A 15,137-nucleotide genomic window follows, 5' to 3' on the forward strand; every position below is an offset into this window, starting at 1 on the left:
TGAATAGATATATTCCGGGTTCAAGTAGTGTGTAGGTACATGCAAAGGTTGATGGAGTTGGCATCCCCACCTCATATCAATAATTTCAAATGCCTCCTTGAATTTATCCTCTCTCTCACCGAAAGCCTTAGCTATGACTTCCTTAGCCCTATCCATTGCTTCATAAATATATCCCATTGTAGGTTTCTTTTCCCCATCAACCAAACGGAGCACGGACAAGTGGGCTTGTCAATTTAAGAGCATAGACAACGGTACTCCAAAAGGTAGGCATCAAAACAATACTAGATACTCTTTTGCTAGCTGCCTCCTTTGCTTATTTAGTGGTATTCCAATCTTTAGAAGCAAACATCTTCCTTAAGTTGTTCTTTTGAAGGTGGATCGAATGAAAAGTGATGAAGGCAGTTGCAAATCTTGTAACTGCAAGCCTTAGTAACTCCTTACCTCCAATGAATTGTCTCATCAAGTTCACCACACCAACACGGTTATAAATATAACCATTCAAAAATATTGCTCTTTTCAAAGTTGTATGAATTGAGGGCATCTTCCCAATATCCTCCAATATTAAATTGAGGCAATGGGCGGCACATGATGTCCAATATAAATGTGGCCTCTTTGCTTCCAACAATCGCCCTGTTCAAAAATCAAGGAGTGAAGCCATTAAAATATTGAAATAAACAATAATGTACACTATAGAATGTAGTTGTAGAAATAAGTTCTTACCTATTGCAACGTAGTTTGAAGCATTATCAGTTACTACTTGAATCACATTTGATTCTCCAATTTCCTCCACCATCTCATCAAGTAATTGGTACATTCTATTTGTATTCTTGACAATCTTAGAAGCATCAATAGACTTAATGAACATTGATCACCTTGGAGAGTTCACCATATTGCCCAGTCGATTCAAGAGCCACTGCAAAGCTGTCCAAACGTACAACATTAAATGGTATTCCAGCATCATACATCCACCTAGCAAAATTTGCCACTGCCTTTTGTCTTAATTCTTTCTTGTACGTCTCATTTGTTGATGTTTGCTTCATCTTTTCTTCTTTCCTAGCTTGAACTGCTTTCTTTGGATTAGGAGTAAAAAACAAGTCTATAGGCCCCTTATGTTTTGGTTTCTTCAAGGTGGATTGGTATGAACTTCGACTTCGACTTCGACTTCGACTACTAAGCACTCTCTTGCCATGCGAGTCAATTTCCTGAACTTCATCCTCTTCATCTTCACCATTACAATCCATGTCATCAAAGTCCAACAATAAATCATTTTCCTCCTCTATATCTTTCTTCGACATATACTCCCTAATCTCCTCACAGACATGAGCAGGGCACTTAGAGCATTCTTTTACATTTCGAAATCCTTTGACAATTTGTTGTTTTGCCCGAAATATTCCTCCCTTTGTGACTTTGCCACAAAATTTGCAAGTCAATTATTTTTATTTTTTAGATCATCCAAATGTGCATACTTCCATGTAGGATCTTTCTTTGTAGAGCTAGAGTTTCTATTGCCAGAATCCATTTAAGATTTAAGACCTGTTATCCTAAATGCAAAAGCAATGTATAATATATTTCAGAAAGATGTATAGTTTGTATACTGCATTTCCAAACAAATTAGAAAACAGTAGCTAAATTCAGTAAAAAATGTTATATATTAGTTATAAACTTGTATTAAACTACATAATTAATTACATATAATATTATAAGAAGAAGAAGAAGCAGGCAGCAGAAGAACTGAAAAAGAAGATTCGTAGGCTCGAAGATGAACTCATGAAGCTCCTGCTGGTTTGAAGGCTCGAAGATGAACTAACGAAGGGCTTCTATTGGTGTCATGCTGCTTCGGAGGGTCAAAGAAGAAGGGCACACGACTGGTTTCGTGTTGGTTCAAATGGTTGAAGATGAATCTTGTTGCTTTGAGTCAAAAGCTCAAAGACAAAGGGCTAGGGTAGTAAGGCTGGTTCGAGTTGAAGTTTGGATTGCTGTAAGAGGGCTAGGGCTTGTTCTGGCTACATTTTCTTTATTATTAGATTCAAAAACTTCAAGGCACGACTCATTGTGCCTGGCGCATCAGTGCGCTTTAGTGTGCCTGCTTATGCCTCTTAAGGCCGCGTCGCTTCAACAAGAATGAGGCGCTAGCCTCGTCGCCTCACTCCACCTCGTGCCTAGTGGCGTGCTTTTGAATGCTATGGCTAGGTTGTTGCGGCTGAAAAGTTTTGTGAAATTATATTTTGACCTTTACTCATGTCAAGTGTCTTGGGTTCTAGTAGCCACCTAGGCTATGAAATTGGCAAGAGATAATAAGTCAAGAATCATGTTGGGATGATAAAGAATTAGCGAATTGGAAATTACTAGAATTAGATAAAAAAAATAATCAATGAGAAGGTAAACTTCTAGATTTTAAATCCAAGATTGGGCAATAGATAAAAGAAATTTATGTTAGATTTGTAGACAAATTCTATACAAAAAATATTTTTTGAAAAGAATCTTTGAAAAATTATGCAAAATTGGGATTGAACAATCTTCACATAGGATGCGTCGAGACTGGAATCAAACCATTATAAAAAATAGGTCTTAACAATTCCCTCTTTAAGAGATGCTAGAATTTCAGATAACAGAGAATCAATCTTAGGGATGGCAGAAACTTTCCTAACAAATGGGCCAGTTTATTTCAAATGTTACCTAGATTTTACAATAAGTCTTACTGAAGATGATCACGAAGAAAAATGTCTTGTTTTAGATATCCAAACTCACAATTATAGATTTCTTCATGGAACTTCTCCATACAAATTGATCTACAAAATTCATTATAGAATCCTTACATCTGGAATAGCCCCTTCATGTAATCCTCCAGATGTTCCTCCAAGGCAAACTATTTGCTATGAGGCCATAGGTCACACAAATTTAATGGAACCAAAAGTCTTAAGATGGGAAGAAATAAATCTACCTAAAGAATGGACCAAACCAAGAGTTAGTAGACCTCAAATTCAAACCTCAAAAAGAAATTTTGAAGGATTTATTACGTGCGACACAGGAGATTTAGGAATAAGATTCCAAAGAAACAATATAATCTTTGACATAGAATTTCTAGAAGATTTCCAAACTACTAAACCAAGTTTTTCACGTCAAAGATCCTTTATTCAATCTAGGCAAAATATCTCTGAATTTGAAGAACCCAGACTATTTTCTTCAAAAATAAATATTCTTGAAAAGTTCAAAGAACAAATTTCTTCTCTCCTTGATGGCTTGTTTGGTTGGGAGGAATTCTTCTTCTCTTCTTAATGGCTTGTTTGGTTGGGAGGAATTGGGAAAGGAAAGGAATCATAATTACAGTCCCAATTCCTTTACAATGTTTCTTGGAATGAGCATTCCACCAACTCTACAAGGGAATGGGCATTTCTTTTTTCTCAAAAGACCAAAAAGTCCTAAAAAAATTTTATTCCTTGAACTTCCTTGCAATCCTGATAACAAATGTTGCCCACATTTCCTAATTTCTCTCTCCTGCTGAAACTCCCTCTGTTCTAGAACTACCCCTGCATTGGCTTTTGCCAATCCCGCTGGGAAGGTGTGCATTTTTGAGGGCCAAGGGGAGGAAGGTAGGAGAAGATTTGGTGGAGAGTGTCTTGCGGGAGATGAGACATCGGAGGCTCATCCATTTCCTGGTGCATATATATATATATATGTATATATATATATTTAAATTCTCTTGTTTGATCTATGATGATCCTTCTTCCACCAACTCTGTCAATGGCTTCTACTCCTTCCTAACTAGAGGGATTGATGATATCGAATTAGCCTTCCTCTCCAACAACTTCATGTCAATCCAATTCCTCCAAGCTCTGGGAAATCTGCCTCGTCCTCAAATTCAGAATCTCTGGCATGGAGAATTATTACTCCGCTAGCTTCAACAGCACCACTTGGTGTTGGAATCAATTATGGCGATTCTAGTGAGACTCCTGACAGCCTGCCCCAAATCGAGGGTTTCACATTCACAGGCAATAGAGAGGAGGGTGACAATGCAGCGACATGAGCAGTGCCATGGCTGTCAGCACATAGTTTGGTGGAGGAAGACATGTTATACCCTGAAGGCTCAGCTCGTTCCGATCCCACCGAAGCCTATGAAATGAAATTGGCATTCCATTCCAGCGAGGATTCCATGTAACCAAAAAATAGAATGGAAATACATATTCCTTTCCATTCCTCATCCAGTTCCATCCTCGGTTGATTCCATTCTGCAAACCAAACAAGCCATACTTTTTTTATTTTTTAATTTTATTTATTTATTTATGTTTCTGTTACTGTCCTTGCATTATTAGTTCTGCATGGCTTGAGTTTGTAATTGCCCCCCCTTCTTTTTTTCACTTGAGCATTTTCTATTTTTAATTTTTTAAAAAAGTTTTCTTAGTGAATGGTAAGAGCAAAAATCTGGTGAATGGACAAAATTTAATAGTTTTTCTAATTTTGACTGGCTGTTTTTGGTTTAAGGGGACCCAAATTTGATCAGCATGTTCAATATAAGGCAAACTTTAAACCCTATGGTGGCTACCCCCTTTGTAGTCCAATATGGGCCCTAAAAAAAGTGGTGTAAACTACGTAGTTTTACATTAGGTCATTTAAACCTTCACACACACACACGCACACACACACACATAATGGAATGTTGAATTGGGTCTTGTTCACAAAAAATTGAATGGAGTTTTGTTTGATTTGGGTTAACAGAGCTTTTCAGTGCTGGTATCTGATATTCCTTGGGATGATGGGAGTACATGGAGCACTATGGCTTTGTATTTCTTCAGTTTGCACATTCCTTTGAGTTTTGGGGCGTTGTCTCTGGTTGCTCGGATGTTGCATCAAACTATTCTTGATTTACAGACAGAGGTGAGTGAATTTCTTGATCTTCCTGCTTAATGTTAGTAGATAATGGTGTGTATCTCTTTACATGTTAGCAGCCCAACGTGTTAATGCTATGATTACTGTTCAGAATAGGTTTGGATCTATGCCGAGGCTTGAGAGTTAATGTGATTCCATAATGGGATACACTTTTCAATCCAAATGGTATACACATAACTTGGATTGAATTCTAAAAATTAAAATGATTAGTGTTGTTTTCACAATCATGAACATGTGTTTATCAACATGTGAATTTCGTGGGAATCTTCAGCCGGACTAGCCTGGATCTGCCATTAGTTGAGATTCTGTTTGTTAGGCTGTTAGTCCTTGCATTGGTGATGTTTTTGAAAATTCCATTTTCTTATTATGAAGCTGAGTTCATAAGATCTCGTCTCTATAAAATGTGCAACTTTTGGATTGGACATCTCTGCATAACTCGATTTGAATGAAATGCATATCCACAGTCAGAATTTAATGCCATTTGTGGCTGAGGCGATTATAAGTTTTCCCACAGGTAGCACATTTTATTTGATAAATTGTAGTATCCTTAATATTATAATGATAATGGAAATAATGAACGAAAATTGGAGTCAAATTTTACCCTTAATGCAGCATGCAAAACAAGAGCTACTTTAATTTCTTAATTTTTATTGCATTTTCGTTTCTTTCATTTAGGTATTTTTATTAGAGTCATATTTTCAAGACTCTGGCGTATGATCATTTAGGAAATTAGTTTTTTGGTTTAATTGGGTTTCTTAATTAGTTTCCTTATCTTCTCAGCATTGTAAGCATATAGATTAGAATTATATCTTCAAGATTCTTGGTCATTATCATTTAGGAAATTAGTATTCTGGCCTAATTAGGTTTCTTGATTAGTTTCCTCATCTTCCAAGCATTGAAAGCCTATAAAAGGCCCCTATGTGTTAATTTTTATTTATACTTGAATGGAGAAATAAAATTGTTGGACATTGGTCCTGCATCAAGTGGTATTAGAGCAGATTCTGATCCAACACAGCTGTAAGTGTTTTTGACATTTTTCTCAATCTCAACTCTGGTTGACATGGCTATTCTTGCTTGACAGCATAGTATGCGAGTTCTCGCTACTGTGATTTTAACTTAAAATTGCCTGACACCACTGACTCCGCCTCTGTTACCTCCACTCCCATATTTCACAGTTATTATTTATTTTTTGGTATGGTCCATGTCAGATATAACTTCTTGATTTTCAGATCTTAATTGTGCAGTCCAGTGTGTAGAAGATTCCTTGAGGATCCTTTTGCTGTACCAAACACTTGCTGGAACCTATCCAACCTTGCCGAGTTGAAGACTTTTCATCTTCTTTATAGACTAATGGAGGTCAATTGTTGTTGTTGGCATCAGATCAAGCACAAGGAGTTTTCGTGATTGTTTTTTGAAACTTCACTGGAGCTTATCCATTGCCAAAAGCAAATCACGCCAGTTGTCTACTTCCATCCTTGCCAAAAACAACAGTTGCAAGCTTTTCATCATTGTCAATGCCTCAATCGCCATCAACAGATTATTATTGGAGCCCTGTTGTTGTCACTCATCCATATCATCATTGTTGGCAGCCCCTCTCACCGCCAGCAGCTAGATCTGTGGAGGTTAGGACCCCATCTTCCTTCATCAGATCCTACATTCATTTGAAGAAGGTTTGAAACCCTACACATTTGCTTAAAGAAGAAAAGGACTTGATTCCATCAAGTTGAGCCAGACCTGTCAGTCAAACCAAACCAAACCAAACCAAACCAGTCCAGAGAGCCAATCTGGACCGGACTGAATCAGCCAAGCAACATATTAAAAGAAAAAAAAAAAAAAGAGAAATGAAAAGACGAAAAAAAAAAATGAAGCTTGAACTGGCCTTGAAAATGTTAGATTCTAGGATGAGCATACTTAATTCTAACCTTTGTTGTCTTATATTGAAGATTGACCCAAATTATTGTGAACAAAAAGAGAGGCCTTCATTTTGGACCATTCAAGAATATTACATTGGTTCTCTCAAGCAGGCCCACAATTTGGGTTCTACATCCGTCAGTTTTTTAAATTTGAGGTTGAATTCTTTTATTTAGGGCATTTTTATTAGGGATATCTTCAATATCCTAGGATATTATTTAGGAAGCAAGATTCTAGGGTATTATCATTCAGGAAACTAGTATTTTGGTTTAATTAGGTTTATTACTTAGTTTCCTTATCTTCCAAATGGTGTAAGCCTATATATTAGGATTATACCTTCAAGATTCTAAGTTATTATCATTTAGGAGACTAGTATTTTGGCTTCATTAGGTTTTTAATTAGTTTCCTTATCTTCCAAGGAAACTAGTATTTTGGCTTAATTAGGTTTTTAATTAGTTTCCTTATCTTCCAAGCATTATAAGCTTATATATATATATATATATGTTAGTTTTTATTTAGACTGGAATTGAGAATTAAGTCACTGGACTTGGTCCTGCATCAACCCTTTAGGAAAATTTCTTTCTTTTTTTTAATTTTTTCAATAATTAGATTAGTTAAATTTTACATTTATGAAGTATCATGCTGATGCTATATTATTTTAATCTATTTTCATCACAGGCATTATCCTTGCTTGTGATTGAGACTTTGGAGCTCATTGGGGCACTGTTGCTACTGAAATGCACTGCAAAGCCTCAGTTTAAGCTTGTTAGCTTCTTCAAAGTTGACAAATCATCTAAAGAGAGGAATTGGTTGATGGCGTCTGCAATTGGTTTTGGGATCCTTATACTGTTCGTTTTCCTCACATCTCTTCTTGCCGACATAATAATTGGGCCGAAGGTTTGACTTTATAAACCTCTGCTTCTGCTTTTCTTGTTTAAAGTCTATTCTATTACATCTTGTCCAAATTACTGGGCTAACCCTTTGTTGAGAGGTCGGGTTAGATTCATTATTGGGATGTGACATTGTAGGTGGTTGAATTAGATTTTAATGTGCTAAATATTTGCATGCTGCTTAGGCTGATTAAGTTTCCTTGTGTTTCTAAAAGAAAATATAAGCTTAAGATATTTAGATTTTGGATATAAATATACACAAAAATATTCTTGAATAGTAAAAATCCCAATCTAGTCCCTATCCATGATAGTTCCTTGTTTAGGATACATGGTGCAAATGTAAAATATTTAAACCATACTTTCCTTGACCAATATTTTTTGTGTTAATGGGATTGTGGAAAAAATTGTTTGGTTAAAGTAATTTCTTGAACTAAAGGAATCCATATAATTCAAGTCCTGCGAAACTCTTAGTTTTTAGAATTGGTGTGTTATAGTATTTTGGTTTAAACCCAAAACTATTACTTGTTGCCAACTCATCCTAGTTTCTTATCATGATCCTCCCCATCTTGTGCAATTTATTTTCACTTTCTCTTATTTTTACTTTCCCCTGTTGCTATCAGCTTTCTTTGCCATATGATGCATGCTATCTCTTCTTTTATGATTGTTGAGAAGTCTATTGCTTGTTTATTATTTTAAATATAGTAGTAGTGTGATGACACTTTATTATAGATGCATTATTGTCCAACACACCAAAAGTGCGAGGGCAATTTAGCCCAAAAGTAGGATTCCTATGGAACTTAACCATGGGGGTGGGTGGGATAGTAAGTTCATGCTTTGTGGAAATCTTGAAAACTAAGGTGTAGTCCCAAGAGGGGGGTTGAATTGGGTTTTTAAAAGTTTCTTTTAAATCTTTTTACAAAGTCACAACCTTTTGTAAATTTAGCAAACACACAAGAATGTTTTGATTTTTAATACTTAGTTAAACCAATCACAATCCACACTCAATATCAACACAAACCAAATGCTTTCAACAATGACAATCAGTCAACCAATCAACCAATCAATCAAACACAAGATACTTAACCAATATATGAGCTGCAGCACCTCCAAGATTCAGCGTTTGCAAAACTCAGCGTAGAGTTTGATTAAAGCCCCCTGTATTTATGGATCTTATGCACTTCCTTTCAACTAAGGTTTTCGCAAATGATTGATTAACGCACTCCCTTTAAGGTTTCTGCAAAAGATCAATCAACTTACTTCCTTAAATCAAAAGTTTTTCTCAATCTCAATTGTTTCAGCTTCTTGCACTCAGATACACGACCACGCAATTTATATATGTTGAAAAATAAAAGAGTAAGGTTGAGAGTGAGACCAAGTTTTTACGAGGTTCGGCTTATACCAGCCTACGTCCTCGCCTTAGGCAAGACCACCTAAGGATTCCACTATCACGTTCCTTTACGGGCGGAACAAAACGTTATAATCCTTCCTTCAATTAGGGTGGAGCTCCCACTTCAAGTGATACCCCACGCTCGGTACAACGATCCAATAACCCTGAACCATCAAGAAAACAAAGAGACAAGAAAGAATTCTTATGTACAAGAAGTGCTCTCAGATAGAGTTGGTTAGTACAAGATTAAGCACAGGTAATACTTCAAAGTAAATATCAAATAGAATGAAATTGAAGCTCAAGGAAGTATGTCAGCGGGATTCTTCTTTTGATTTATATCAAACCTCAGAAGATTAGCTTTCAGATCAGTGATCAGAGAATCAATTTATCTTTGAAAATTCTCAGCAAGAATATGTGAGCAAGAGGACTTTGAGAGAGAGCGAGCAATATAGCTTGAAAACTGATTTTCAATTCTTGGTAATTAATTTGATTTGAGAAACCATGTATTTATAGACTCAAAAAGCATTAAATTTGTGTTGCTCAAGTTACTTGGAGTGTTTCCCAAGTTTTTAGGAAGTTTGGGGCACAAGCATCTCGAATTTGTAATTTAAAATCTTTTAAAAAACTAGCCGTTTACGAGGGTCAGTCGCCTGACCTTTGAACATAGTGTAATTTTTCAGTTCAAAACAGGGTCAGTCGCCTAATCATTCATTGCCTATTCAAAATTAATTCAGGAAAAATATTAGTCGCTTGACCAAACACAGGTCAGTCGCCTGAACAATTATAAATGCTGTTTTTTAGGTTAGTTTTCAAAACTCTTAGCCATCTTGCTTTGTTACATTTAAAATGCATTTTTCGGGGTTTTCAAAGTAAGGTCTCTAAGTCCGTATTAACCCCTAATGAGCTTCAAAGCATTCAAAATGATATTTAAAGTGAAGTACTTACATAAGACTTCCTAAAGACATTAAAAAAACTCTCTTAAACTTGAAGTCTTCATGAATTTTTTTTGCTTTGAGTCATCTATGCTTTGAGCTTGAGTATTCTTTAAGCTTCATATGTTTTCACTATCTTGGATCTCTCTGAGCTTTCATTTGATCACCTTGTGAATGAAGTATAAATTTATGATTCTTGTGATCTTTGGACTTTAATTTCTTGAACTTTTTGAACTTCTCATATTAGGTTTCCTGGAATATCATAACTTAGACCATAACTTGTTAATTTATCCTTTATTTGTTATCATCAAAAGAAGATTCGAAAGTCATGTTAGGCCAACAATCTCCCCATTTTTGATTATGACTAATAAGGAGCAAAGATGAGAGAACCTTGATAAGGCTCCCTCTTACAATAAGCATACCTTTTAACAATATATAAAAAAAATGATGATTTCAAAAACTTCAATAAGTCAATCAAATATTTAGCGCATTTTAACATACTTAGTATTAAGATATAGCTCATGTCAACATACTAGTATTAGTTAAAGTATTATCTCAAATAGTTATAGCTTATGCTTATGTTGCTTATATTCTCATTTGTGCTTTCTCATTATGCTCATTTGGATACTCTCTAAAAGCATATGTTCTCATGTTTGCTCTCTAAGACCCTTTGACATCAATCAAAAAGAAATACGGAGCATAGTCACAAGGTGTTGTAGGATAGAACATAATAAGCATAGTCATATAGTCATGAAAAAGTACAAAAAGTCATAATCAAAAGAGTTACAAGCCAAACTAAAAGAAAAAACAAGCAAAACAAAGCAACACAAGGACTAAGCCAATACATAGATAAGACTGCAATACAACACAAAAATACAAATGAATCAATCATCATTAGAAGCATTTTCATCATCAGCTGCTGCATCACCTTCTTCAGTACCCTCTTCACTTCTTCAGATTCTTCATCAGATGAATCATCACTATGAGGAATAAAGTTGGTATCCATGAGATCAACACTCTGAGATGAGCTAGCCCTATACTGCTTTATGCGAGTAAGGCGCTGGTCTAGTGAAGAGCAAGTAGTGTGGAGTGAGGATACATTCTCTTGAAGTGATTGGAGACCTGAACGCATATCTCTGCTGAATGTAGTGAACTCATGGTGAAAGGGTACAAACCAAGAAGGAGTATCAGATGGAGGTCATTGTTCCTGTTATGGAGGAGGTACAACTGCTGGCCTGTTTTTCGTATCCCATTTGCTTTAGGATTGTAGAGTTGAAAAGGTTGTACCGTGTACGCTTTATGAACAGTTCAGTAGGCGTGGTGACATTGAGATGAGCAAAGAGAAGGTTTAGAACACCACCATACGGAAGAGTGACTCGTCTAGCTTCTAATTTTGCCCACATCCCCTTCAGAATTAAGCTAGATAGATCGAGTTTCTTCCCTTTCAGCAAACACCATAACACAAAGCAATCTACGTAGGAGATGTGATCATATGAACCAGTTTGTGGTAGAATATCGATTGTGATGATTTTCTGGAGGATTTGAGCTTTTAAGTTCAGCTGTTTATATAGTGGAGGATGGCCAAAGTATACCGGTTCCTCTACCATAATCAGCGACAAGAATTCCTCGGGAGTGAAACCTTGCTCCATAATCCAAGTTTGAGCAAGAGTTGGACATTCAAATTCTCCCGGGCTAATATGCAAAATTGGAGCCAAGGTGTTTGGTGTTAAGACTATATCTTCTTTCCCCTAACCTCAGTGGTTAGTACATTTTCTCCATGTATCATATTTGCATAGAAGATCTTCACTAAGTTTGGATACAACCCTTTTGATTGGTAAACTACAAAATTCTTCTAGCCAATTTCTTGAAACATTGGCAGAATTTCGGGAAATTCAGAATGAAAGGAGGTATCAAGAATTTTACCGAAGATAGGTTCTGTAGAATGAAGATAAGTTCAGTATCGATGCTTCGATTGAGGAGTTATGAGCCATTGTTCGATATTATTTTCATCTCTCCCTGAAGAAGCACCTCGGTTTGCCGTAGTTTTGGTGCGAGGCATCGTGATACTGAGCAATCAACTGAACAGCCAAGTGAAGCCCTAGAAAACGTGGGAAAAGATGTAGGAGAGTGATTGTGAGGCTTTGATTCGAGGGATTTTGAGCTAAGAATCAAGGGAAACCAAGAGTGGGAGCCTCAGGTGAGTGATGGAACAGAGGTCAGTAGCGTGGAGTTTGAAAAGTTAGGGTTTTTCGCGCTTAAAATATATAGGATCCGCGAGCTCAGGTGCTTGAAGATTTGGGCTCAGTTGCTTGACAATTTACATAAATTAAATTTCAGTAGGCAGTGCTACATCAGTCTTCTGAGGTCAAATGGCTCAGGTGCCCGATCCTTCAATTTGCACTGCTCGGTCGATTGAGCTTCTCAGCTCAGTCACCTGACACCCTTAATTTTTAAAATTTTCTCTTTTCACTTAACATTACTTCTTCCTAAACAACTTCTCTACTATGCAATAAACCTAGTTCCTTCTAATTGATATAAATCTCTATTTGGGAAGGGGTTTTGCGAAAATGTCCGCCCATTGATCGTTTGTGTTTATGAATTCAAGTAATATGTCTTCTTTTTGTATGTGATCTCTTAAAAAATGATGTCTTATATCAATATGCTAAGTTTTTGAATGTGATATTGAATTTTTTGAAATGTTTATTGCACTTGTATTATCACACTTAATTGGTATGCCTGTGTACTCTAAATTAAAGTCTTTTAATTGTTGTTTTATATAGAGTGTTTGTGCACAGCAACTACTTGCTGCCACATACTCAGTTTCAGTGGTTGATAAAGTTACGGAATTTTGTTTCTTGGAAAACCAAGAGACGAGATCGTCCCAGAAAGTGACAAGTCCCGCTTGTACTTTTCCTATCAATCTTACAACTGGCGTAATCAGCATTCGAATAACTAATCATTTCAAATCCGGTGTTCTTAGGGTACCAAAGTCCTAAATCAATAGTTCCTATCAAGTATCTTTGGGTTCTTTTTACTGCTATCTGATGGGATTCCTTAGGAGCTGATTGAAACTGGGCGCACATACATACGCTAAACATTATGTCTGGTCTACTAGCTGTCAAATATAACAAACTTCCTATCATACCTCTATAGTACTTCATATCTATTGATTTTCCTTTTTCATCTTTGTCTAGGCTTATAGAGTTACTCATGGGGGTTGCTATGGGCTTACTTCCTTCCATGTCAAACTTTTTAAGCATGTCTTTTATGTATTTTGATTGATTTATAAATATTAAATTTTTAACTTGCTTGATTTGTAAACTTAGGAAGTAATTTAACTCTCCCATCATACTCATCTCAAACTCATTTTGCATACACTTTGCAAAAATCCTGACATAATTCATCATTTGTAGCACCAAATATAATATCATCAACATAGATTTGTATGATTAGCATGTCTTTATTTTTGGTTTTAATGAATAAGATGCTATCCACCTTTCCTCTTGAGAAGCTTCTCTAGTAAGAATCTGCTCAATCTCTCATACCCAGCTCTAGGAGCTTGTTTTAACTCGTATAATGCTTTTGTTAATCTAAATACATGATTGAGATTGTTTATGTCCTCAAAACCAGGAGGTTGTTCCACATAAACTTCTTCATTTATAAAACCATTTAGAAAAGCACTTTTTACATCCATTTGATATTGTTTGAATTCTTTATGAGATGCATATGCTAACAACATTCTATTAGCTTCCATTCTTGCTACGGGAGCAAAAGTCTCATCGTAGTCTATTCCTTCTTCTTGACTGTATTCTTGAGCTACAAGTCTTGCTCTTTATTTCTTACAACTATGCCATTTTCATCCTTTTTATTCCTAAATACCCATTTAGTTCCAATTATTGAGTGGTCATCAGGTCTAGGAACTAATTTCCATACTTTATTTCTTTCAAATTGATTCAATTCTTCTTGCATAGCTATTATCTAAGAATCATCACTTAAAACTTTTTCTATGTTTTTAGGTTCTTCTTGTGATAGAAATGCATAGTGATTACATAAGTTCTTCAATGATGATCTAGTAGCTACTCCTCTAGTAGGTTCTCTTATGATTTGATCTTTAGGGTGATTTCTTACATATTTCCATTCCTTTGGCAACTCAGAATTTTCTATAGGATCATCATTTTGAGTCTCTTCAATTTCCTCTTCTTTGTCTTCTTTGATTTCTAGTTCTTCTAGTGAAGTATCATCCTTTTCTTCATTCTCAATTTCTTTTGAAAAAGGGTTTGATTCATCAAAGGTCACATGGATTGATTCAATAATTGTTAGTGTTCTCTTATTATAGATTCTAAGAGCTTTACTATTTGCTGCATATCCTAGAAAGATACCCTCATATGACTTAGCACCAAATTTCCCTAAGTCATCTTTGTCATTAAGTACAAAACACTTACATCCAAAAACATGAAAGTAAGCTATGTTAGGCCTTCTTCCTTTTCATAATTCATAGGGAGTTTTATTTAGGCTTGATCTAATGGACACTCTATTTATTACATAACATACGGTGTTAACCACTTCAGCCCAAAAGTACTTAGGTAGTTTGTTTTCATTTAACATTGTTCTAGCCATTTCTTGAAGGGTTCTATTCTTTCTTTCAATAACTCCATTTTGTTGTGGAGTTCTAGGTGCTGAGAAGTTATGTCTAATTCCATGTTCATTGCAAAATTTTTCAACATCTTTATTATTAAATTCTCTTCCTTGATCACTTCTTATACTTAAGACACCATAGCCCTTTTCATTTTGAAGTATTTTACACAACTTTATCAAGGTATTACATGCTTCATCTTTTGAGGCTAGGAAGAGTACCCAAGTAAACTTGGAGTAGTCATCTACAATGACGAAGGCATATTGCTTTCCTCCTATACTTTGAGTCCTAGTGGGACCAAATAAGTCTAAGTGTATAAGCTCTAAGGGCTTGCTAGTGGAGATGTGTTTCTTTTTCTTAAAGCTGGTCTTAGTTTGTTTTCCTAACTGACAAGCATCACAAATTTTATCTTTAACAAACTTTGTACTAGGTAGTCCTCTAACTAGGTTCTTTTTAACTAGTTTTGATAGTAAGTCCATACTTGCATGACCTAGCCTTCT

General features: G+C 35.8%; 1 protein-coding gene across 8 annotated transcripts in view; it reads left to right on the top strand.

The window, feature by feature from the left end:
* Window positions 1-15,137, top strand: part of LOC131148516 (uncharacterized) — an 89,377-nt gene that overhangs the window by 25,901 nt on the left and 48,339 nt on the right. For 6 of the 8 annotated variants that reach the window (XM_058098258.1, XM_058098253.1, XM_058098259.1 and 3 more), the window contains exons 2-3: window positions 4,714-4,872; window positions 7,474-7,692. In XM_058098258.1, coding sequence (XP_057954241.1) covers window positions 4,714-4,872; window positions 7,474-7,692 — 378 coding nt within the window. Of the gene's footprint in view, window positions 1-4,713; window positions 4,873-6,113; window positions 6,507-7,473; window positions 7,693-15,137 lie in introns of those variants that run through there. The other 2 variants (XM_058098257.1, XM_058098255.1) reach the window with 2 other exon arrangements.

The sequence above is a fragment of the Malania oleifera genome, chromosome 2 (genome assembly GCF_029873635.1).
Source record: "Malania oleifera isolate guangnan ecotype guangnan chromosome 2, ASM2987363v1, whole genome shotgun sequence".
NCBI classification, from domain to species: domain Eukaryota; kingdom Viridiplantae; phylum Streptophyta; class Magnoliopsida; order Santalales; family Ximeniaceae; genus Malania; species Malania oleifera.